The sequence below is a fragment of the Heteronotia binoei genome, chromosome 4 (assembly GCF_032191835.1).
Source record: "Heteronotia binoei isolate CCM8104 ecotype False Entrance Well chromosome 4, APGP_CSIRO_Hbin_v1, whole genome shotgun sequence".
Taxonomy (NCBI): Eukaryota; Metazoa; Chordata; class Lepidosauria; order Squamata; family Gekkonidae; genus Heteronotia; species Heteronotia binoei.
The window spans coordinates 105,253,990-105,277,687 of NC_083226.1; the positions used below are offsets into that span (position 1 = coordinate 105,253,990).

At 39.4% G+C, this 23,698-nt stretch overlaps 1 protein-coding gene across 1 annotated transcript in view; it reads right to left on the reverse strand.

Annotated features, from left to right (window-relative positions):
* Positions 1-10,533: 10,533 nt before the first annotated feature.
* The window catches only part of MAN2A1 (mannosidase alpha class 2A member 1), a 113,044-nt gene continuing 99,879 nt past the window's right edge, over positions 10,534-23,698 (reverse strand). Inside the window, exons 18-22 of the mRNA XM_060235616.1 lie at positions 20,886-21,027; positions 20,137-20,270; positions 16,544-16,738; positions 13,420-13,530; positions 10,534-12,163 (exon numbers count right to left, since the gene is read on the reverse strand). Coding sequence (XP_060091599.1) covers positions 12,014-12,163; positions 13,420-13,530; positions 16,544-16,738; positions 20,137-20,270; positions 20,886-21,027 — 732 coding nt within the window. The 3' untranslated portion in view covers positions 10,534-12,013. The remainder of the gene's footprint in view (positions 12,164-13,419; positions 13,531-16,543; positions 16,739-20,136; positions 20,271-20,885; positions 21,028-23,698) is intronic.

Here is a 23,698-nt window from a genome sequence, read left to right on the forward strand (position 1 = left end):
GGTCGACCATCGGCTACTGGCCTGCCACCTCGCCGATGTGGGGATTCAGGGGTTGGCCTTGCAATGGCTTTCCTCTTTCCTTGAAGGTCAGGGACAGAGGGTCGCTATTGGGGATGAGCTGTCCCAGAGGCACACGCTTGATTGCGGGGTGCCTCAGGGTGCGGTTCTTTCTCCAATGTTATTTAACATCTATATGCGTCCCCTCGCCCAGATTGCCCGAAGGTATGGGCTGGGTTGTCATCAGTATGCTGATGACACCCAGCTCTATCTGCTTATGGACGACCGACCGGTCTGCGCCCCAGAAAATTTGGACCGGGCATTACAGGCCGTGGCCGGGTGGCTCAGGCGGAGTGGGCTGAGGCTAAATCCAGTGAAGACAGAGGTCCTTTGCTTGGGCCGTCGGGGTCCAGGAGGGGAAATCCCCCTGCCAGCTTTTGACGGTGCGCCGCTGACTGCGACGCATAGGATCAAGAGCTTGGGGGTACTACTGGAGCCTTCCTTAACGATGGAGGCCCAGATAGCAGCCACTGCCAAGCCCGCATTTTTCCATCTTAGGCGGGCAAGGCAGTTGACTCCATTCCTGGAACGTGACGACCTAGCAACAGTGATCCATGCAACGGTCACCTCGAGGTTGGACTACTGCAATGCCCTCTACATGGGGCTGCCCCTGTGCCGAACCCGGAAGTTGCAGTTGGTGCACAACGCCGTCGCCCGGTTGTTATTGGGGCTCCCAAGACGGGAGCACATTCAGCCAGGACTTCGGGCTCTGCACTGGCTGCCAATACTTTATCGAGTTCGGTACAAGGTGCTGGTCATTACCTTTAAAGCCCTATATGGCCTAGGACCTGCCTACCTGAGGGACCATCTCTCCCCACATGTTCCCCAGAGAGTACTGAGATCGGGAACTCAAAACCTCCTTGTTGTCCCCGGGCCAAAGGAAGCCCGTTTGAAATCTACGAGGGATAGGGCCTTCTCCGTAATGGCCCCTTCCTGGTGGAACCAGCTGCCGGAAGAGGTAAGGGCCGTGCGGGATCTTGCACAATTCTGCAGGGCCTATAAGACAACCCTCTTCCGGCAGGCCTACAACTAACCGGCACTGAAATTTGAAATCGAGCGTAGTTTTATAAGATTGCAGAATGTTTTAATTTTAATTGTGTTAATTGTCTGAATTGTTTAAATTTTAATCATGTAAATTATATAAAATGTTTAAACTTTTATGCTCTCATGTTAGATTTATATGCTGTAAGCCGCCCTGAGCCACCTGGTGGGAAGGGCGGGATACAAATTACAAATAAATAAATAAATAAATAAAATGTTTGCTAGTATTTGTAAATCTTGTTTTTACAATATTTTAATGCACTAGTTTACTTAGCAGCTTTTAAAACTTGATGTAGCTTCTGGGTTTTGTTCATCTTGATCTCCTTTTTATTATTAAACATTATTAAAGACTGATGCATGAAAGGACCCAACAGCCCTAGCCCACAGACTTCACAAGTTAATACAAAACAAAGACCCATATTTTACAACATTCTGCATCCAAATGCTTGGATCTTCATACGCAAACATTTGTTATCTTGTAGCCTTTTCCACTGTGAACTTTTTGGCAAAATTTTATCTTTGAATAATCAACATCTGGCTATTTAGCCATTCTTCATAAAAATGTGTGACAAATCTGCTAGCCTAATCCATTTTGTCTTAAAAACTGACATCTTTCTCAAGGTCTTTCTTTTTCCAATTAGTCTTCCTAATAACTAATCTCAAACTTGCAGTCTTGCTGATGGGGAAAGTTCCAGCTCATTTTGTGAAGCCACAGCACTTATAACTCACATCCATCACAAAGGGGTATTTTATAAAATATTATAGCAACTGTTCTACTTTTTGTGGAATTAGAAGAACCAGCACAAAATATACTTACAAGTAAATTGTAATTATCTGCAGTTTCAGTATTTGATCCTTCCTGTGTTTTTGACTCTGACCACAAGGATTTTTGTCTGCTTACATTCTTGGAGATGGTAAACTCTGAATGGGAATGGCTGATTCACTTTAGACTAAGGCAGGGGTAGCCAAACTTGCTTAATGTAAGAGTCACATAGAATAAATGTCAGATATTTGAGAACTGCAAGACAGTTGTCTGAGAGCCACAAGAAAGGGAGGGAGGGAGGAAAATAGATGGGGGAGGAGGAAAGAGGTGGAAAGAAAGCAACTTTAACTTTAAATGCATTATCCAAACTGCCGGCTTGGAGAAGAGACAAATGCCTTCTCCAAGCTGGCTGATGGGGCAGGGAGGGCTTCAAATGCCACACAATATGTGTGAAAGAGCCACATGTGGCTCCCAACACACAATTTAGCCACTCCTGGACTAAGGGGTCATATATGACTCTTTTTTTGTCTTTTGGGGATCTTCTAAAAGTGCAAAATAGAAGAGAATATGTTCTACATATTGTGACACAACCCTGCCCAAATCACCAGGTGTCCTCATCCAGCAGTTTCATGTAGATGTTAAAACACATGAGGAGGGAGAGAAAGAACCTTGTGGGACCCCACAGGTCAGAATCAAAAGGGCTAAATAGCAACTGCCCTTTACTACTTTCCAAAACATACCTTCCTGGTTGGACTAAAACTACCAAAAAGCCATACCCCTAGTCTCAACCCTGAAATATGATCCACAGTTGATGATATCCAAAGTCACAGAGAGGTCTAGGAGAATCAGCACACTCTTTAAAATGATCTCCTAGCACTGGTCATCTACCAGGGCAACCAAGACTGTTTCAGTCCCATAACCAAATCCAAGGTAGAGGGGATCCAAAATACATATTTGCTTTTACCAGAAAAATATAAAATGCTGCTAGCACATACAGAACACTACACAGTATGAAATGGAATCCTCCTTTACTTGATCATTCAAAGTATTTTGTATTCAAAGAAAGTTTTCTTTTTTTATTGTAAGATATATACCATTCAACATGTTTTATCATCATGTTTGTTGCTGATCTTCTATTAGCTTTATCTGTTTTTTTTTTAAAGGCACAAGAGCAAAGAAAGCATCATATGCTGAGGCAGGACCAGGAGAATAAATGCTGAGCAGGAGACCAGAGCCATTGTCATGGCAACTGCAATCAGATATGAATGGCTCTGTCACTTCTGTGCTGATGGGTGGGTGGATGGAAATTCCTTCAACCAGAACTGCACAGAAATTTGTTTAAACATTTGTATTTTATAAAAAGCTTAAGAGTTTCAAGGTTTGGAGTTCTAGAAAAAGCCAAATAAGCTGTACAAAATTTTTCTTGAAATAATTTTGTTAGCATACTGGCAGGGCTACCTAAGTGTGTTTATTCAGAAGCCACACTTAGTTCAGTAGATCTTATGCTTTAGTGTACACACTTTGGATTGCAGCTTGATATTACATTAGAAAGCTATGCATTGTAACACACTTGGAGAACATCTCTCTTATTTTTGATTTCCCATGAGCTGTAATTCTTAGTTTTCATAGTCACTTCAGGGCTAAACTGAAAGTTCACTACCAGTTCTTTTTCTTACAGGTTGGTGGGAGCTACAGGGGGGAGGCTGCTAGGGATGCAGAAGATCCCAGGTCAATTCCTGGCATCACCAGTTAAAAGAATCTGGTAGGAAGTGATGTAAATGCCCTGGAAAGACCTAAGACCTCAGAGAGCTGCTGCCAGTCTCATTGGACAAGACTGAGATTGATGGACCAATAGCCTGATCAGTATAAGGCAGTTTCATGTGTACAGAAAGCATTGCTCCTTTGCCCGCTTTCCCCTATGATGATGGAAATGATTGGTGTAGGTGGGTACCATTTTCTTCTGCATTGTACCTGTGACACTTCCTGCTTTTCCTCAGGGGTTGTATCTACCCAGTTCAACTTTTAGATGTTATCAAATGAACTTTCATCATGATGGTAAAGAGTAAAGGCAATGTTTCCTGTCTTCAGACTGGAATTTTTTGGTTAAATCTAAAGAAGAAAATATGATTCCTAGCAGCAGAGAGTACAGTTACGGGCACTGTTAGATGGAACATACTGGCCCATCTAAGAACACTATCTGAATTGCTGAAGAGGGCCCCTCATTCCAGACAGCAGAACTGGAAGATATATCATCTCAGCCCTTGTTATTACCAACCATAGCAGCACCAAAATAGGTTTTTAGCTTGGAGAAACATCGACTGAGGGGTGACATGATAGAGGTTTACAAGATTATGCATGGGATAGAGAAGGTTGAGAAAGAAGTACTTTTCTTCCTTTCTCACAATATGAGAACTCAAGGACATTCAATGAAATTGTTGAGCAGTCGGGTTAGAACTGATAAAAGGAAGTACTTCTTCATCCAAAGGGTGAGTAACACATGGAATTCACTGTTACAGGAGGTGGTGGGGGCTACCAGCATAGACAGATTCAAGAGGGGATTGGATAAGCATATGGAGCAGAGGTCCATCAGTGGCTATTAGCCACAGCTTATCATTGGAACTGTCAAGTCTGGGGCAGTGATGCTCTGTATTCTGGGTGCTTGGGGGGGGGCACAGTGGGAGGGTTTCTAGTGTCCTGACCCCACTGGTGGACCTCCTGATGGTACTTGGGGTTTTTTTGGCCACTGTGTGACACAGAGTGTTGGACTGGATGGGCCATTGGCCTGATCCAACATGGCTTCTCTTGTTCTTATGTTAGATCTGTAAAGAAAACCAAAGGCCACTGCTTAATATCAAAACACAGGATCAGTATTCAAACCACATCCTTCAATATTTAATTTTTCTTTAATCAGATAGCAGAGGCAATTACTCAGTCAGTGGTATAAGAATCTATATCTAAGGAAACATATTAGCTAATGTCCACCTAGTTTGTTGAGTTCAAAACATCCTACACTGTCTCACTCCTTTCTCCTTTACCTCTGTTCTCTATACTGGTCATAACTGTATTTAACAGATTTCAAGAAGAGTTCAAGTCCACAAAACTGCAATAATCAAACCCACTGCTAGAACAAAAGAATAATTCACAATAGACATTTCAGGATCAGCCATCAACTACTTAATCACTGCTTGATGTGACTACTTCATGAGAGTCCTAAAGGACCACTGAACTCATGACCCTAATGGCTGGCTCAGATGACTGATCTGTTGCCCCAGCTGTTCACCAGGCTTGACTGTTTCCAGGCTTTGTTAAATCCAGTCAATTTGCAGTCCATACAATTTTACTTGGATAAAACAAGTATCACTTTTAGATTAACTAAAGTCTCCACAGAACTTTGGAACTGACCCAGAAAATGGAAGTTCAGTCCAGCTAACACTTTCCAGCCTAAGGCAACATCTTTTTTACATCCTGCCCTTCCTTACCCATTGCCCCAGAGATTTCTTCTGCAAAGTGGAAACTGTCAAGATTCTCAGCACAGACCACACATTTGCCTTGGCCTTTCACTCATATCTAGCAATACTTCTCCCTAAAACCTTCCTACCATATCAATCATTCCATGGAGTTCCTAAGGAGATAAGAGAGAAGGATGGAGAAAACCAGTTTTCAGGCCCATCTTCTATTCACTTAAGGAAGGAGTGCAATCTTTTAAGATGCTGTGGAGGCCCACCTTCAAAGCAATAGCAGTAGTTGTTGAAGAATCAAAACAATTATGTCATAAGCATATCAGAAAAGAGGGAAGGGTGTATGTATGTGTAATGGACTAAGGCAGTTAGCCTGGTGAGCAGAGAACAGCTCACTCTGATTGGCACAGCCATAGTTATGAAATGTATCAATTTCAAGGCTTGCTGTGGGGGAGAAAAATGCCTCACAGAGTTAGTCCATCTGGGTACTGAAGGAGTACAGTTGTGACAATCAACTGGGAAGGACCTGAGACAGCCTGTGGGCTGAGTTCCTTGTGATGCAGAACTGGATTTTGAGTTCTGTAAGAGTTATTGGGAAGAAAGGGCAACACCAGGCTCTTTCTGTGTGAAGAAACTCTTTGAGGGAAGCAGAGGAAAACTGAAGGCTCTGAGATCTGTCAGAACTTCAGGGAAGACTCTTGGTCTAATTTAAGAACACACCAACACACTGAGGGAGAGATTAGTTCCTTGTGACTGAGAAGAAATCCCAGGAGACAGACAGGGACACTAGCTGTTGGGACTGATACACACAGGATTGAGGATCTGTGAGATAGCACTCAAGGGTGTAAGTCCTGTGGCATTACTCTAAGGTCTGGGATGTGCCTGTATGCTAGTGAGTGCGTCGGTGTGGAGATTATTCTGACACAAGTCAGATAGTCCTCAGTGTGAAAGGACAAAGAGTGTGTGACCCTTTTTTACTTTATGGGGGAGGAAGCCCAAGTCTAGGGTTTATAAATCTCCTCTTGTATAGAATGTTTCTCTGCTGCTAAAAAAGCACTGCCTGCCTGTTAGTATTTCTTAGTTCTTTACATATCTTGAGTCTGCCAGTACTTTTTATATTAATTCAGCCTGCCAACATCTCTGGTGTTTAGAAATGGTCTGTTTTGTTGACCCTCTGCCTGCCAACTGATTTGTTAAATTAAACCAATCACTATTTACTCCCTCCCTTTGCTTTTGTAAATCAATAAATATAGTTTTTGGTTGGATTTTAAAAATGTCTGGTGCCTAATTACTTTTCTGACACAATTTTAGTTTGTGTGCCTGAGGTACTGGGTGAAGGTGACAGGAAAAAATCACAGTGGTCACCCTCTCAAGCTGACCCTGACTGGTTCCTCACAGTAGGCGTTTTTATTATCTTCATTTTCCAGTCAAATTTTAAAATGCACTTTCACAAAGACCATTTAAGTTATCACAGGGATTCATGTTCCTTTAACCGTTGACCAAGTAATTGATGCAATTATGGTACCAACATTGAATTCTATTATTTAGTAAAAAAATTCCTACTGCCTCTGGTTGGGAGCTGGGAACTTCTCAGCACTACATTTTCCTGCAGAGTAGTTTACCATTTCATACATTCTTTGCTTTTTTTATAAAGGTTTCTAACCTAAATGTGGGATCCCAACAGATTAATAATAATAATAATAAATTTATTTTTGTATCCCGCCCTTCCCCGCCAAAGGCGGGCTCAGGGCGGCTCACAGACATGGAATTCCATGATTCAAGTAAAACAATGTAAACAACAATTTTAAATATAAACAATTTTAAATATAAACAATTACATAATAAATTATTTAAAATAGCTAAAATAGATAAGATAGGTGCTATAAATTACTATAAGTCATAATATCCAGAAGATGGTTAAATGGCTACACGTCAGATTAGTCAGGTTCTGTCTCAAAGGCAAGCTGGAAAAGAAATGTTTTGCAAGCCCTGCGGAATTGGTTCAGGTCCCGCAGGGCTCGTACCATCTCTGGAAGATGATTCCACCATCGAGGGGCCATTACTGAGAAGGCTTGCTCCCTGGTTGTCTTCAATCTAGCCTCTCTTGGCCCAGGGATTGTTAGAAGATTTTGAGAGCTAGATCTCAGTGCTCTCTGGGGAACATATGGGGATTCTTCAATAGCCTGGAGAAATAAAGTCTCCTGCAATGGGATGTTATTTAATAGGTGACTTTTTTTATCTCCCCACCATGAAAAATCTCCACATGCCCATTGCCAGAAATTAAAGGGTCATGACAGTTTTTCTCCAGGTTGTTGGCAATCCTACTGATATAACAGAGAATGCTGGAGTATATCCTAGCAGTCCCTTCTAGCCATACACATTTTAAAAGGTGTCTCTCTCCCATCATCTATCTGATGGACAACTAATTTGCTAGCATTTAAGTGGCAGGTAAATTGACAGGGTATGTAATGGTATCCGACTCAATCAAGGAAGCCATAGTCCTCAGTCTGAAAAGACCTGACCAAGATGTTTTAGAGGTCATTAATTCGTAAGGGTCACTCTATGTCTAAAGTGACTTGATGGTGCTTAACACACATATAATACACTAATGGAACAAAAACTGATAGTATACTTTGATTTACTCTGGCTTCCTCCATGCTGTTTGTATTGTCTTGGTTATGCAGTTCTAATATGGCAAGCTGCAGGTGTTACCTTCCCCCTAACATACCTGCATAAAGCTCTCTCTCCCAAAATGCGGAGGGACCTAGCAACCAATAAGGCAGTAAAACCAGGCCTCCCATCTTACAGTAGCCTGTCAAAGTCAGGCTATGTGGAGCCAGCACAGACTCCATCTTTGAATCAGCCTCACAGACCCAGGGGAAGTTAACCAAAAGGAACAGCTAAGAGCAAACGTGTACACAGGCTCTCATGACTGCTGCAATCAACAAGAAGCAGCTAGCCTTGTTTTTCTACTAACCCATAATCCCATCTTCTCTGGCTCTAGTAAACTGTACTGTCTCCTTTGAAGTAATTTCAAAGGTCTAACACCTTTTCCCACTCAACATGGAGCTGCTGACATATAGAAACACAAACATCAGCCAAGCATCCTACACATACACAATTTTAATCCGACTACTCATTACTCCTAGGCCAGCCCACGTCTGGCTCTCCAAAGCATAATTAAATGGGCACTCTGTGCCTCAAATTTGTACATCTGAGGCACCTAAAAGAATATACCCTCAGACTCTGTATGAACCTCTGACACTCTCCCCCGCACCCCGCTCCTTCCTCCACATGGATTCCAGACTTCAGGGTTAGGAGAATACCACTCTATTACAAACCAACCCTCTTCTTGTCACTATCGATCACCCCTCTGTTTCTTAGTTCTCTGTGTGTTGATCTGTGTTTATTATTATGTGAATTTATACATTTATACACAATAAAATTCCATTTATTCAATTAAGGCCTCTTTCTTCCATTGGTATCCCTTGTAATCTGACCCTCGTATACATAGAGTACAAAGAACCCTTATGCACTTGAACTGCCCTGTGTGTCAATAACCAGACCCAGGCAATTCAGGTAACACAGGCACAGTAGAAATATCCTCTATTAAAAAAAAATAAAAACCTACTTGGCTTAGTAAATGTAGTGAAAATGTAGTAAAGAGGATATTAATCACTGAAGCAAAGGGCATGAACACAAATTATGTTGCTTGAGATCTCAACAATAACTCACAACTATGCTGCCAATCCATGTCACTTGATCAATACACAAGGCAACAGATGTTTACTGAAAGCTGTTTATCCACCTTTTATTTTCAGAGGCAATGAATGCACTGGTAAACCTAGCCTCTCCCCACCTGATCAGTTCATCATCATTCACCTATAAGAAGCTTCTTTCAAAAAATTAAGCCAATTTTATTTTGAGGTTACATGTTTTTGTATCTAAAATTGTGATCAAGGTAACATGACACATATGTACCATCACAGGATTTTTATTAGCAAACTTATATTACATTTTCCCCCCAAAAAGATATAAAATCTGCCCAGAAGAAAATATGAAAACCTTTCAATCAAATCAGCTGGTATTATGAGACAGTGAGAGCAAAGGAAACAAAATGTAGATCTTTAGCATGGTGGAATTCCTTCACAAGAAAACTGCTAGGAAGAGTAAGGCAGAATGTTTTAAACAATTTAAGTGTACAAACAGAAACCTCTGTATAGAAATCTGTTTTAAACAATCATTTTTTAAAAATTAAATGCATGACAAATTGGTCATAAACATGTATAGGCATAAAAAGGCACTACCCAAATTCTGAGAAGAAATACAGTTCTGAAAAAGGATTCACAGGGAACATAAATAAAACAGGAAAACTGTTAAATCATTACAGGGAAGTGGGGGTAGGAATTAGTAAATTTTTTTCCTGCAAATATCTGGCTCAAATTTGCACCAAGCATCATTATCTCAAAAGGAACTTCTGCAAAATTAAGTTCAAATTATTTTGAAATAAAGCAGAAATCTGCTGGTTGAAAATCATTTTGGCTTGATTATACAGCTGGTGACTTTTTAAAAAAGAAAATATAAACTCCAGTCCAAAACTTGTTGACTAGGAAGTAAAGTAAATTCATGTGTAACTATGCTTAGGGTTGGATTGCAGATCGGACCATATGACACAGAACCTTTGGAAGCATGTTCTACAAGCCAACATTACAGTTATTGCATCAATTTTTATTCCTCAGAAAATGATTTTAAATACTTTTTTTGCAGAGATGAAAAGTTTCTGATGTGTCTTTATCAGAGTCCATAAAAGTAAAAAAAAAAAATAGTTATAGGAACTTTCTTCTGAAAGCTCAATATTCAACGTAAAGGAAAATATTCACAAACTGTACATTTATTGCATTAAAACCATTCATTTATACTTCTGTATACTCCCCAAACATTCTCCAGCAATTCACATGAGATTGTGCTAATGTTGAAACTGAAACAGAGTAACTGTACACTGTGAAGAACACCCCCTCCCAACTTTCAATTTAAAAGTTATAAAGAACATTAGCACGTTACTATCTTTAAACTGGAAGCATGGCTAAAAAGATGCAACAATATAAAAATGTGAAAATCATGTTTCCGCTAATTGAATTAGTCTAAAGGAAATTACTCATATTTGTATAAATTAAAGCAAAATAAAGGTCAGACTAAAAAGAACAAGAAGCATACTGAAATGCAAATGAGTAGACTTTAATTGTAAACAGTGGTTTTATTCAGGGATTTGGAATTTTCAAACCCACATGGCTCAAGAACTCAATATATACTTGATGTGAAAATAAACATTTTTGAAGAAGGTATAACCTCAACAACAAATATTGGCATGGCAACATAAGCATGTGTGGAGTTCACACACTGGATTTTTAATATATGTTAGGACTCTTGCCTGTGATTCCCATTCCTTTCCTTAGGCCCAGTACCCCTATGGTGCTTTGAATGCTTAGAGGTGCCAAATGTTTACAAAAATAGCTGGAAAGATTCAGACTTTGTATATATAGGCACGTGATTCTCAGTGTACTATTTCCTACAATACACATTGCATGATATCTTTTAACAAATGGTGTGCCTTACATGCCATCAAATCTGTGTCTGTTGAAGTTGATAGCAGCTGAATTTTACAGTGCTATTTACTCCTCCATTGCTTTGCTTTATAACATTAGTTCTCTACATTCAAATAGACAGAGCATTCAGAACACCATCGAGACAAATTTGGTGCTGGAGAGAAGAATGTGGCCTTCATTGTCAAATAAAAGATACATGGTTTAATGGCATTCTAAACCACAACCACCCCCTCCAAAAGAATATACTGCATGGACACCAAAGGAGTAACAAGACATATAAAAAAATAAGGCACATTTATTTTGATATGGTAATCTTGAAGTAGAAAACACATTTCAGAGAGTGTTAGTATCCAAATGTTCTGTAAAAAATCTTGTATTCATGAAATTACATGAATTTCCTTACTCTACCTAATGGAGTAATTGCACATATCCCAATGTGTCAAGTAACAAAAAGAAAATTGTTTTATATATTTGAAGGAAAGATTAATCTAAAATTCCAAAAAGTAAGTTCTGCACTTCAGGATGCTAGGACAATAAGATTAAATATGATTACACGCAAATCAAAGGCTCTTGCACTTCACTCTACCTCTAGAGTGGGATAAATTCAGACTCTATTTGGAACAGACTGAAGTTTTCTCATTTATAGTCTTTATAAGTATTTGGACAACAGCTTTGCCAGAGCATTTTTAGGTTTAATTCCTTGTGTCTGGGATTTCAGCACTCTATATTTAGACTCACCTATGAACAACAAAACAATTTAAAACATGTTTCCCCTCCCTTTCAAACACAAAATCATAAATTCAGAATTCAAAAACTAATGTTTAACCTGAGATTCACTTTGTTAATAGCATCCTTTGTTTTTTCAACACTTGTTGCATTTTTATACTGAAGTTGGTGTTTTTATTAAGAGAGAAAAAGAGTTTCTTGCATCATGGCTTTTTACTGTGTTGGATCAAATAAATTCTAGAATGCATGTACTGTCACAGTATCCAGAAGCTGGAATAAAAATGTGCTTCTTATTGCACACTGATCTTTGAGAAGACAAAAAGCTGCAGATTACTTTTTTAGTATCCGAGTTCTAAAGCCAAGTTTCATCTCAGCTGAATTCTGTATGTGTTTATTTCCATAGAACTCATACTGATTTCACTCATGTTTCTGGCATCTGGAGGGGAATGCATCAAAGATAAAGATGTAGGTGTAAGACTTTCCACATGGAACTTGAAGAGTTTGTGCACTGTCAGCTGAAATTACAAATGAGAAGATCATTACTTTCACACGCAGTCCAACATCAATTTTAAATTTCACTCTTTAAATGAAATTCTTCTAAAGCAGAACTCTGTTTCATTTTATTTAGAATGTGTTTCTGATTTATAAAATGCAGAGGCTGCAGTCTGAATCAGAAGACACGTGTGTGAGGGAAATAGGTTTAAACTTTCTCATGTTTTCTTTTGGAGATTACTCTCAATCAATGGAAAACTATGGAGGAAGTAGTCAGCACTCTACCTCCTACATAAGGAGAGAGACTTGAAAGAGTCAGACAAAACCCTAAAGCTACACTAGCTGTTTCCTGGATCATTTAAAGGAAAGCCACTTTAGGTTGGCTGTGACTGTTGCCATACAGATCTCCAAGAGAAAAAGTATGGTGATACCAGCACTCTGTTTGTAACAGTGGACAGATGGCTGGACTTTCAACCAGGTGTACATTTTAGAATGAAGAAATTTACAATGAAAAGACTCACTGTTATGTCACCTTTATAAGACATGAACCAAATACTTATACCACACACTGGTAACTCACCATGAAGAACAATCTCAGCTCTTTTTACAGAAAATAAAACCTTTCAAATGCAAGAGGTTATGATAAATGGGATAATAATATGATAAAGATTAAAAAAGCTGATTCTGTGATTTTGATAGGATATCTGAGAACACCATTTCCTCCCACTAAGCTCAGCTGATAGCTTTCTCATAGTAACTGGAGAAACCATGATATCAGAGGACTGAAAAGTAAGGAGACTAGTAAATTTAGCAGATATTCGCAAAACTAATATTCTTCTTCTAATACTATAAAAGTTCCATGAAAATTGTGCTTTCTAAATTGTATTATATTTTCAGTAGAACCACAGTTGCCTTTGTCCCATCCATTTCCCCCCATAACTTGGCAACACACAGCAGTTTCACATAAACACTTAAAGATATGCAATACCACTGACATTTTAAATTCAAATGTCTAGGATCACAAGAATACCAGCATTAAATTCTGCTCAGAAGGGAGCTTTGGGGTTCTGTTCTTCAAACACTAACTCCTCTCTTTACTGACAAGCTGCTCTTAAAATAGAAGCAAATTTTTGAGCCTGGCATGGCAGTCTGCTATTAAAAGGGAAAAAAGGTCAATGATCCTACTGGGTATATTCAAGCTGTGCCCCAAAGAGGCTCTTGGATTTTAGCCACTATATTTCTCCTGACAAACAGTTAAGTTAAAATTCTGCAGAAATACCTTTCCCTGAGTTGTAGAGCAACCAAGTGCCAGGTTTGTGTTTGCAAATCTACAATCAAATCCCTTCCTATGAAGGATCAGTGCTGCTTCATCAGATGGCCCTGGATCAGCCTGAAAATGAATGGAAAATTTGGAGAAGAAAATTAGCAACTTTACACAATAAATGGACACATAAACATAAGAATGTAAGAACCACCCTGATGGATCAGACCATTGGTCCATCTAGTTCAGCATTATGTCTCACACAGTGGCCAACCAGTTCCTCTGGGCATAGCAGCTTTGGCCTTGACCTACTGTTGCCTCCTGACACTGTACCAAACCTTCAATTCTAATGCGTACCAACACACCACAAGTTTCTATTAAAAAGCAGCCACTGTACTAAAATTCACATTGCTGATTTCTGTCCTAAATTTACTTGTAATGACTATATCAGAGTTCAGCTATACACTCAACCATTTTGCACTCTGATGTTAGGCTCTATTGTGTTTCTAATGGTAAATACCATATTGAAATTTAAAGAATTTTGGCAGATGTCACCCTTGGACCCCAAAATTGAGATGTGTAGACAATCACAGCATCACAGTAAGGGAAAGAATATTTCACACATCTCAATTATTTCATAGGCCAGGCAATTCACTTGGCACTAACACTCATACAATGTTTCAGACTCAACTGAAATATCCCCCTCAAAATTATTGAAAATATATTAGTACATGAAAGTCACATCCAAGTATTTTAAGAATTTAGCGCCCCCCAAAAATTTACATGCACACACAGTGGCTCCAGTAACAGACATGCCAGTTCTCTTCTGCACTTCTAAAGGACGAATGGGACAATGAATCCTTTTTTAAAAGGTAAAGCACTAGACACCTTTTATTTCTGAGCTAGTAGTGAAAAGCTGACCCCCAGGTGGGAAAATAGCATTGCATACAATTGCAGAGACTGATTCTCAACTCTGCAAGCTTATCTGCGAGTAAGTCCCTTTGAGCAAAGTGTTTACTTTGAAGTAAACATACATGTAAGAACAGGCCACGAGATTAAAGAACTGGCTCAACTCTTCTTAGAAGTGAATGTGACTATGACAATACCACTGCAGCAAAGCTTTCCTACCCCAATAAGGGCAGAAGGTATCACACCAACAGCCAAGTTAGTGCCAGTCAAGAGATAACTACAGGAACATAGAGCTGGAAGGGACTTCAAGGATCATCTAGTCCAATCGCCTGTGCAATGCAGAACATTCACAGTGACCTTCCTCCCTCCTCCCAGTGACTCCTGCTATATGCTCAGAGGAAGGCAAAAAATGCTCAAGATCCCTGGGCCAATCTGGCCTGGAAGAAAGTTCCTTCCTGACCCTAAAGTGGTGATCAGCATTACCCACGGCATGTAAGAACAGACCACGAGATTCAAGCACTGTCAGATCTCTTCCTGTTTTCCGTCTCACGATTGGCCTAAATTAACAGAATCTGCATTGCTGTCAGCCATATAGCCTCTGCTTAAGAATAAAAGCCCCCATCTCCCAAAGAAGCCTGAAGAGCCAAAAGACAGCCCACCACCTCCTGAAGAAGCCTGTTCCACTGAGGAACTACTCTGTCAGGAAATTCATGACTAAGAAAGTTCATGACTAAGAAAGATCAAGATGAGTAGATGTGTTTGTCCATCTATAGCAGTAGAAAAGAGTAAGAGTCCAGTAGTACCTTAAAGACTAACAGAATCTGTGGTAGTGTATGAGCTTTCATGAGTCACTTCTCCATTGCTCATTTATTCAGAGCAGTGACTCACAAAAGCTCATACCCTACCACAATTTTTGTTAGTCTTTAAGGTGCTAGTGGACTCTTATTCTTTTTTATGACTAAGAAAAATCTTTTGATTCTTGTAAGCTGGTGACTGAAACTCATGCATTTAAGCAATAAAAAAGTTCGTAAGATACAATTTTGATACTAATGGTGAAAGAGAACCAAACGTTTGCAATTTGATAGAGAAATGCACAAGCTTGCTGTTGCTGGCACAAAATGGTGGTTTGTTCTAAGATACAAAACATTTATCACTCGCTGCTTCAGTAGTCTAACATAATAAGAATTTATACAATAAATTAATTTCAATGGGTAATAGTGCCTGTTAGGCATAAACCAAACCATGAATCATGGTTTCAGCATGAACAGGGCCAGTTTGTGGTGCAGGAAACGTGCCTCCCATGAACCCTCCACGAATGGAGGTTTGGGAAGTTCAGGGAGGGATCATGCATACCCTCCTTGGCTTCCCCAGGCACCACACAGCTGCAGGGCTCCTGGGGAAATCAGTTAAAACTGCTTCCCCTCCTGGGATCAGTTTCCTCAAGTGCTTTGCTGCTGCAGGTCACTTAGGGAAGCCAGGGGGGCAGTTAATGCTGTGCTGACTCATCAGCTTGTCAGGTGACACAGAGAACGAATGAAGTCTCACAATGCCTAATTGTTCCAGTGTACCGGCAGCTCTGTTCTCATTTTCACCTTCATTCTATGCAGACTTCTTACCTAGCTCTCACATTCACTACTTGAATTCAAACTCCACTTCTAAAGATGTTTCTGGCTATGACTTTTGGAAACTTAAGGCTTTTTCTTTCCATTATCCTAATCCTAATACAATTTAAGACGTGATCACAAACCAACTCATACAGAATTGTTGTATCTTATGTAAGTTCAAAGTCCAGACATGCAGTTCCTTCCTGAGGTCTCAAATACCAACAAGCAATACCAAGAAAGGTGAATAATTAGATCCACAGAAGCACTTAAGAGAACTGTTCTAGATAATTGTTTTATAAGAATTAGTATTCTGAACGTTGCCTAACAAGGGAAAACTTCCTGAAATAACAAATACCAAAATTGACAAGGTTTCTTTAAAGCAGAAACACAGTACCAAATACTGTGCTCTCTGAAACCACTATCAGTTTCCCCCCAACACCTAATATTGAAAAATTCTGGATATAAACAGTTGATTTGATGTTCCAGTTGTTCATAAATACCTTTAGCCGAGTGGTATTCAGGGATAAAAGATTAAGACATTCCATCATGTTTTATACAAATATGTTCTACAACTTTTACATGACAGTTTAAAAAGATAGTCCAAGTGGGGCAGATATGCTTCAACTTACCTTTGACTGTATGGTCCTCAGGTTAACCATATGTATATCACAGGGCATGGATGAAGTTAGAGGAGAATAGGTATTCAAAACTGGTGGAATACCTGTGCCTGCATAGGTAACCATTGGAATCACAGGATGATTCATGAAAGATGATGTTATGTAACTAAGAAGAGAAGGATAGCTGACTGATGACTTTTCTTCGTTCTGTTGAAAATAAAATAGTAAATCAACAGCAGATTTTATATGCTTTGTATGTTCACTTTCATTTCTAACAACACACAGTTACATAAACTTAGTATTACAAACTATTACCTCTGGCCAAATATCACAACTCAACTTGTTTTCTGTATGAATGCTTTCTGTATAATTGACGGAAGATAAATTTTTATCTATGCCATCAACTATCTAGAGGATGCTACTGTTTTTACTTAACTGTTATTTGTTATATATTTTTCTTTGATATTTATCAATGTTTTAGGTTTATGTCTGTGATGTGCACTACCCTGAACCCTTTAGGGGAGGGTGGTTTTTAATTATTATTAAACCAGTTTGTTTATTGCCAACTTCAGCTCTGTCTTAATTAATTTAGAAACAGATAGAGAGCTGAGCCACAAACTCAGAGGAACCCAAAAAGGAAGTATTTGCCGGTGTTTTGAATTTGCTTCCTTTATCATTATAAAAAGCCATACACTTCAGTTAGAAAATTGAGGTTGAGTTTATAGCATAGACAGGACACCCCACTTGATCCATGAACCCTTAGCATTTTAGTGCATTCATCATGCATGGATAATACCCCTCCCCACATGTATTTTTGGAGATAAGCCAACATGTTTTGAATGGTATGTGTCCAGGGTATGACCATACACAAAATAAGTTGAAACAACTATGTAAGTTGTAATGTTTGCCAGTGCCTTAGGAATCTTGGGAATCTGTACAAGCATTGTAAAGGAATAGGAAAAGGAACTGCTCCAACAGAAAATCTGGAAAATTTAGGGGAGACCTTTAAAAAACTCCTATGAAATATTACTCTTTTGGAATGAATAAATGCTTAAGGAATTTCTGGGATCTGTCATCTTGGCTTCAGAGCTGCCTGCAGAGCTCTCTCTGTGGCATCTCTGAGTCTGGTTGTTCCCCTGCAGGGAAGACCTGGAGGGCTTTCTCTCGGCATGGGAACCCCATGGTGGGGAAGGGGGTTAGTGGCAATTGCCTCCTATGATCATTGTGTGTCCTGAGGCTCCACGACTATGAAAGCTGCTTATCAGCAGAAAAAGAACTCCCCATCGCTTTTATGCTTTCTTTTTTTCCAGTTCATCTGAAAATCAACATCTTTCCACTTCTAAAGTGATGATTCTACTTAACAAGTAGGTGTTTTTTCCTAAATTTACCCCCTGATGGGTCACTTTGCATAACTACAAAAAACTAGCTCATGGATGATTCCAAGTGGCCTTGGACCATCAGGAGCAGTCTTAACCTTTTGAATTGGACTGAATATAATTACTAAAATTGACCCGGACTTTAATTGGATATATATTACAGAGATTATCAAGAATTTGCAATATGATTGGAACACAAAGGAGATATACAAAAAACAAAAAGGAAAAGGAAAAAGTACACTGTCTCTTTTATCTGACTTTAACTGAAAGAATACCTTCAATACGAGGGAAGTGAAAATACAATCTGACTTGAGAGACTGACTTTTGAATGTATAAGCTGAGTATGGCATTTTCTAACAAAATGGCACATGAAAAAGATATTTGCTCAAATCTCAGATCTTTAAAGGAAGATTTGATTTCACTTACGCAGCTTCTTAGAGATTTTATGCTCATTGCTCATGATTTGAGCGAAGAAGATCCGACAACTAATGAAATAGCTAATCTACAGGGGTTTAGCATTAAGGAGAGTGAATCGATGGCAGTGAAAGCAGAAGGAGAAATTGTTATGCGAAACAAAGGCGAAAGAAGATGGCCTCTTATGACGCACTTTTAAAACCACTCAAGCGGAGAAGAAAAAATGGCGACGAATTCTTCTTCCTGTGGTTGAGGGGGCAGGACATGCTGAGAAGAGTAAAGCTGCACTTTGAGCAACGCATCTGGATTTGGAAAACTATCCGTAAAAAGTTCTTTGGTTTTTCTGCTTCTGCTTTGGTGAATGGCTGAATAAAGAACTTTGACTAAGAAGTGAAAGGTGTTACTTAAAAGATAAGCTGTGGACAAAGGGACTGCCTCGGATACAATTTGGGTGTAGAAAGCAAAGGAACTTAAAAGTTTTTTTTTTTAAGTTTTTGGGAAAAAGGGCTTTGGAATTTTGGATTTTCCTTTTGGGTTTTTTCCCTTTGTTTTTTCTCCTTTCTCTCTTCCTGCTGAATAAGCAAACATGTAACTAATATTAATGAACAGATGTTAAAATTTAAAAGAGAGATCTTGAAGAAATGATGTTAATGAGGCTTATTAGCATCACTTTCTAGATAGTAGATCTACTCACAGTTGCATATTTAGGGAGACTGCTTCTAATGATGTGAGAATATGACCAAGGGTGAAAAGCCAGAATTTGATAGGCTGCAGAATTTGATATTTTTTGTAATATGGTAGATTTGCTATTAATATGTAAGCAGGAGAAATGGTTTAGATGGAGATAGACAGTTGTATTTGATGTAGCTTATGTAATTTGCTATGAACAAAGAAATAATTTATGTGTTCCTTTTAATCCTTTTAATTTATGTGAAATTAATTTATGTGTTCCTTTTATTTATTTTGCTAAATCAATAAACTAATCTGTGCCTATTATAGGTTTAAGTTAAATCAGGAAATCTGATGTTGAGACAATCTTATAAGAAAATTTTTTCTTATGAACTGGTTATATTTAATTTGTGGCTAAGAATAATTGTTTGGTCTTATATTGCTTTACTAGTTTATTATAAGAATTATTTTTCTTTTCTTTTACACTAGTGAGAGAATAAAGGATGTAATACTTAAGGAGATTTTTATACTTGTAGGTAGGAAGAATTGAGTAATATATTGGGAGGTGAAATTATAACTGATATATTTGTACTGGCTTCTGTTTCTTTTTCTCCTATTCTCTAAAGTTACCTTTTCTCTCTTTTCCCCTCTTTTTATGTATCATCTGTAATGCTTCTTTATTGTAGTTTAAATCAATAAAACTTTTTAAAAATAAGAATAAATGCTTAAGGACAGGTTTTTCACACTCAACATGTATAGTATGGAGAGGTCCAAGGACATTTTCCAATGGGAAAATTAGGAATTTGGGAGAGCATTGAAAAAGTTTCCTATAAAAGTTTGAGTGAGAAAAACCATGTCCTACATAACATTTTGCTCATGCCAAATGTATAGGATGAAAGTTTTCTCTCACCTTTCAAGTAGCAAAAAAATAAAGATACATTTGTAATGTTCACATAGGGTGCAAGAACTGCAAATTCTTATTGAGTACGGGGTATACTTGCAATTTTATACTTGTACCCAAATTTCATTATAACAAGAAATAGTTTTATGTATGGCAGATTCCACATTAGTGGTAAATCTAACTGAATCCCTATTGAGGTAATATTTAAGTGATGGAAATATAAATGTTCATAATACTCATCCTACCAAGTCTACTCCATTCCTTTTTTCCAATAGAAGTCGAAACAAGTTAGCTGTGATTTTGTTGTCTTGTACACCTTGTCCTAAGCCTCTGTTGTCATCTTGCATAAGTCGACGATCCATAATGACCTCTAATTGACCTAAAACAAATATTGGTTTTATTTTATTTCATTTATTCCCCTGCATTTCATCTCAGTGGGGACCCAAAGCAGATTACATTGCTCTTCATCTTCCCCATTTTATCCTCACAATGACCTTGAGAGGGTGTGTGACTGACCAAAGTCATCCAGCAAGCATCCAGGGCAGAGTGCAGATCTGAACCTGGATCTCCAAGATCCTAGTCTAACACTCTATCCACTATACCACATTGGCTTTGTGAGTATACACTCTTGCTAAGTACCTAAATTGTAGCTATGTGAAAATTTACAGACACAGATGAAGTTTTAAAGGTCTGATTATGGTTTGTTTAGGCTGTCCTAGGCCAAGATATTTCATAAACGCTTGACAGCCGAAAATCCCCATGCCACAGCACTCCTGTGGTTAGCATTCCGTGCTCTCTGCTGCTTTAGTGAACATCTGGATTTCTTGCATAATTTCACCATATTATACTCATTTTAAGAAACATTATTAACTTTTGCAGTTTCCATGGGATCAGAGTCACCCCTTAGATTTCCACTCTCCATTGCTAGGATTTTATCCAATATGATTTCTGTGTTCAGCAACCTCAGACTTTAGAAATGTATACAATTACTTACCACTTTTCAAACTTGCAACTCCAAGAGACTGAGCAGAATGAAGGGTCAAACGAACCCTGGCATCCTGGACATAAGCCATTGTGGTCATTGGATAGAAATTTGCTTGAAGAGGCAATTTGCTCATTGTCTGCCTTGGCTGAATCTGCACCATCAAATACAATGTCACTGAGAATTTCAAGGGGAAGATAAACAATAGGCTTTGGGACTACAAACTAATTGTAACTGCTACCATGTTTCTTTATAAAAGGTCACAAGAGCAAATAATTCATCTTAAAAGGAAAGACCAACAGTTCTGTCACTTTGCTGTTAGCAAGAGAGAGAAGTGATCTCATTCATTTGAGAATGAGGGACAAGCAGAAGAGATACTGGGAACTCTGAGATTAGAGCTTCAGCATTTAAAAAAAAAATCAGGCATGCACAGCGACTCATTCTTTTTGGGACTGTGGTGCAAGGGTTTTTGTAAAAGCTTTCCCCTAATGCTCTGTTTTCTTCATCTAAAATTATCCCAAGGAGCCCTATTTGCCTCATTCAGGACATATAACAACAAATGTCAAGAGACTGGCTTGCTTAGCAGTCTCTTGTCTATACAGAAATATTGACTCAGGCTAAAGCCTGCAAAAATCACAGAAGCTTCTCTGTCAAGAGAACCCAAGGACAAGCTGTAGTTTCAAAAAAATGAGACAAGGGAGTTGGGAGACCAACACAGGTGGTGGTTAGATGATTAGGCCTAGCGGTTTCAAGGCCAAAGAACCTGGGAGGGATTTGGGCCTACGCATTCCATCTTGTTATTGCAAGGACCCATGTGTGGGAGAAGATGTTTGCTTAACTGGGCCCTGTGCAGCTGCAGAGCATGTGGTATCATTATGGCAATACATCAGATTCATTGTGTCACATGGTTAGCAACATAGCTGATTTGGCAAGTCACATCATTCACTATCTATCATCCAGGTGTTCTTGGATGATGCCTTCCATCCTGGATCCATTCCAGTCTGGCTTCTGCCCTGGCCATGGGACAGAGGCTGCATAGGTCACCCTAACAGATGAGCTCCAGAGACAGTTGGATTGAGGCAGGTTGGCTGCTTTTAGATCTGACAGCAGTGTTCTACATGGTCGACTATGATCTGCTGACCTACCGCTTTGTCAGTGTAGAGATATTGGGTACTGCTTTTCAGCAGCTTTCCTCCTTTCTCCACAGCTAAGGAAAAAGGTGGCACTTTGGTAGAGGATGTCGTCATGATACCCACTTGAATGCAGAGAGCCATAGGGTGCGATCCTTTCTCCAATGCTATTTAACATCAGCTGGAGGTTTGGGCTGGGTTGCTATCAGTACGCTGATGACACCCAGTTTTATCTGTTAATGAATGGCTGGACAGCCTCTGCCCAAGGTATCTTAGACAGGGCATTAAGGGCCATGCCTGGATGGTTACAGCAGCTGAAATTAAATCCAACCAAGATAGAGGTTTTGTATCTCATGGGGATGTGAGACTGGGAATCCGGCTTCCAGCACTTGGTGGTGTACCACTGGTACCAGCACTGAAGGTGAAGAGTATGGGGGTGATCCTAGATCCCTCGCTTTCTGTGGAGGCCCAGGTCACCTCAGTTGCCAGATTGTCCTTTAACCATCTCTGCCTGATCAGTTCCCTATCTCACCTCTCAGGATTTATGTAATGGTTACTTTCAGGCTGGATTACTGTAACTTACTTTATGTGGGACTACACTTGAACTTGATCCAAGAATTGCAGCTGGCGCAGAATGTTGTGGTGCGCTTGCTGACAGTGACGCCAACTGCACTGGTTGCTAAGAGTATCAACTGCACTGGTTGCTAAGAGTATCAAATCTGGTTCAAGGTTTTGGTGCTGACCTTTGAAGCCCTACATGGCCTGGGACCAGCATGTCTATAGGACCACCTCTTCCCTATGTGCCCTGGAGAGCCTTGCGCGCCACAGACCAACATCACCTGGTAATCCCTGGCTGGGTGGAACATGCTCCCACTCAAGATCAGGGCCCTATGGGAGCTATGACAATTCTGCAGGGCCTGTAAGATGGAGCTGTTCAACCAGGCCTTTGAGTGAGGTGTCTTGGCCTCTCCTGCTTTCTACTACCTGTCCACCACCCAGATACTGCTTACTACTTATGCGGCACTGCTCAATCTGACTAAAAATTATTATGATTCAGGCTACTTACCACTGCCTGTAAAATGCTGAAGGGGATTTGGGTTATTAGTATTTTAGTGCCATCTTATTTTATATTGTTTAACTATTTGACTGTTCGGTTTTCATTGGTTTTATTATGATTTTGCTATGTTGTGAGCCACCTTGAGCCCACTTGTGGGAAGGGCAGGGTATAAACTAAATTAATAAATGTTTGATGGGTCAACTAGAGTCATGCCGACACAGGTTGTTTGGTATAAAGGAAGATCTTTCATTCTCTTATTAGCCCTTTGTCTGGATTACATCTATCTTTTGGACACCTCTCGATTCTGGTGGGCCATGCTGGCTGGAACACCTGTTTTCGACTTTGGAACTCTGACTGGACTCAGTTTTGTCAGGCAATATCTGGATTTAGAGAACCAATGCTAGTAAAATTTGCTTAGGTTAGATATTTATTTAACCTTAGATACAGTGCTATTATATTGCTTATTCCTTTAATAAATATTAATTATATTATGTGGTGTTTTGGGTTTGAGGGCTTCAATCTGAATCTAGTACTTAGCCCTTATTGGCTACAGCTACCAGAACAACTGTTCTGGGAACTCAAAACTGCCCTACCTTGCAGGGCTGACTTTTTGATCTTAGACCCAGGAAGGCTTGAAA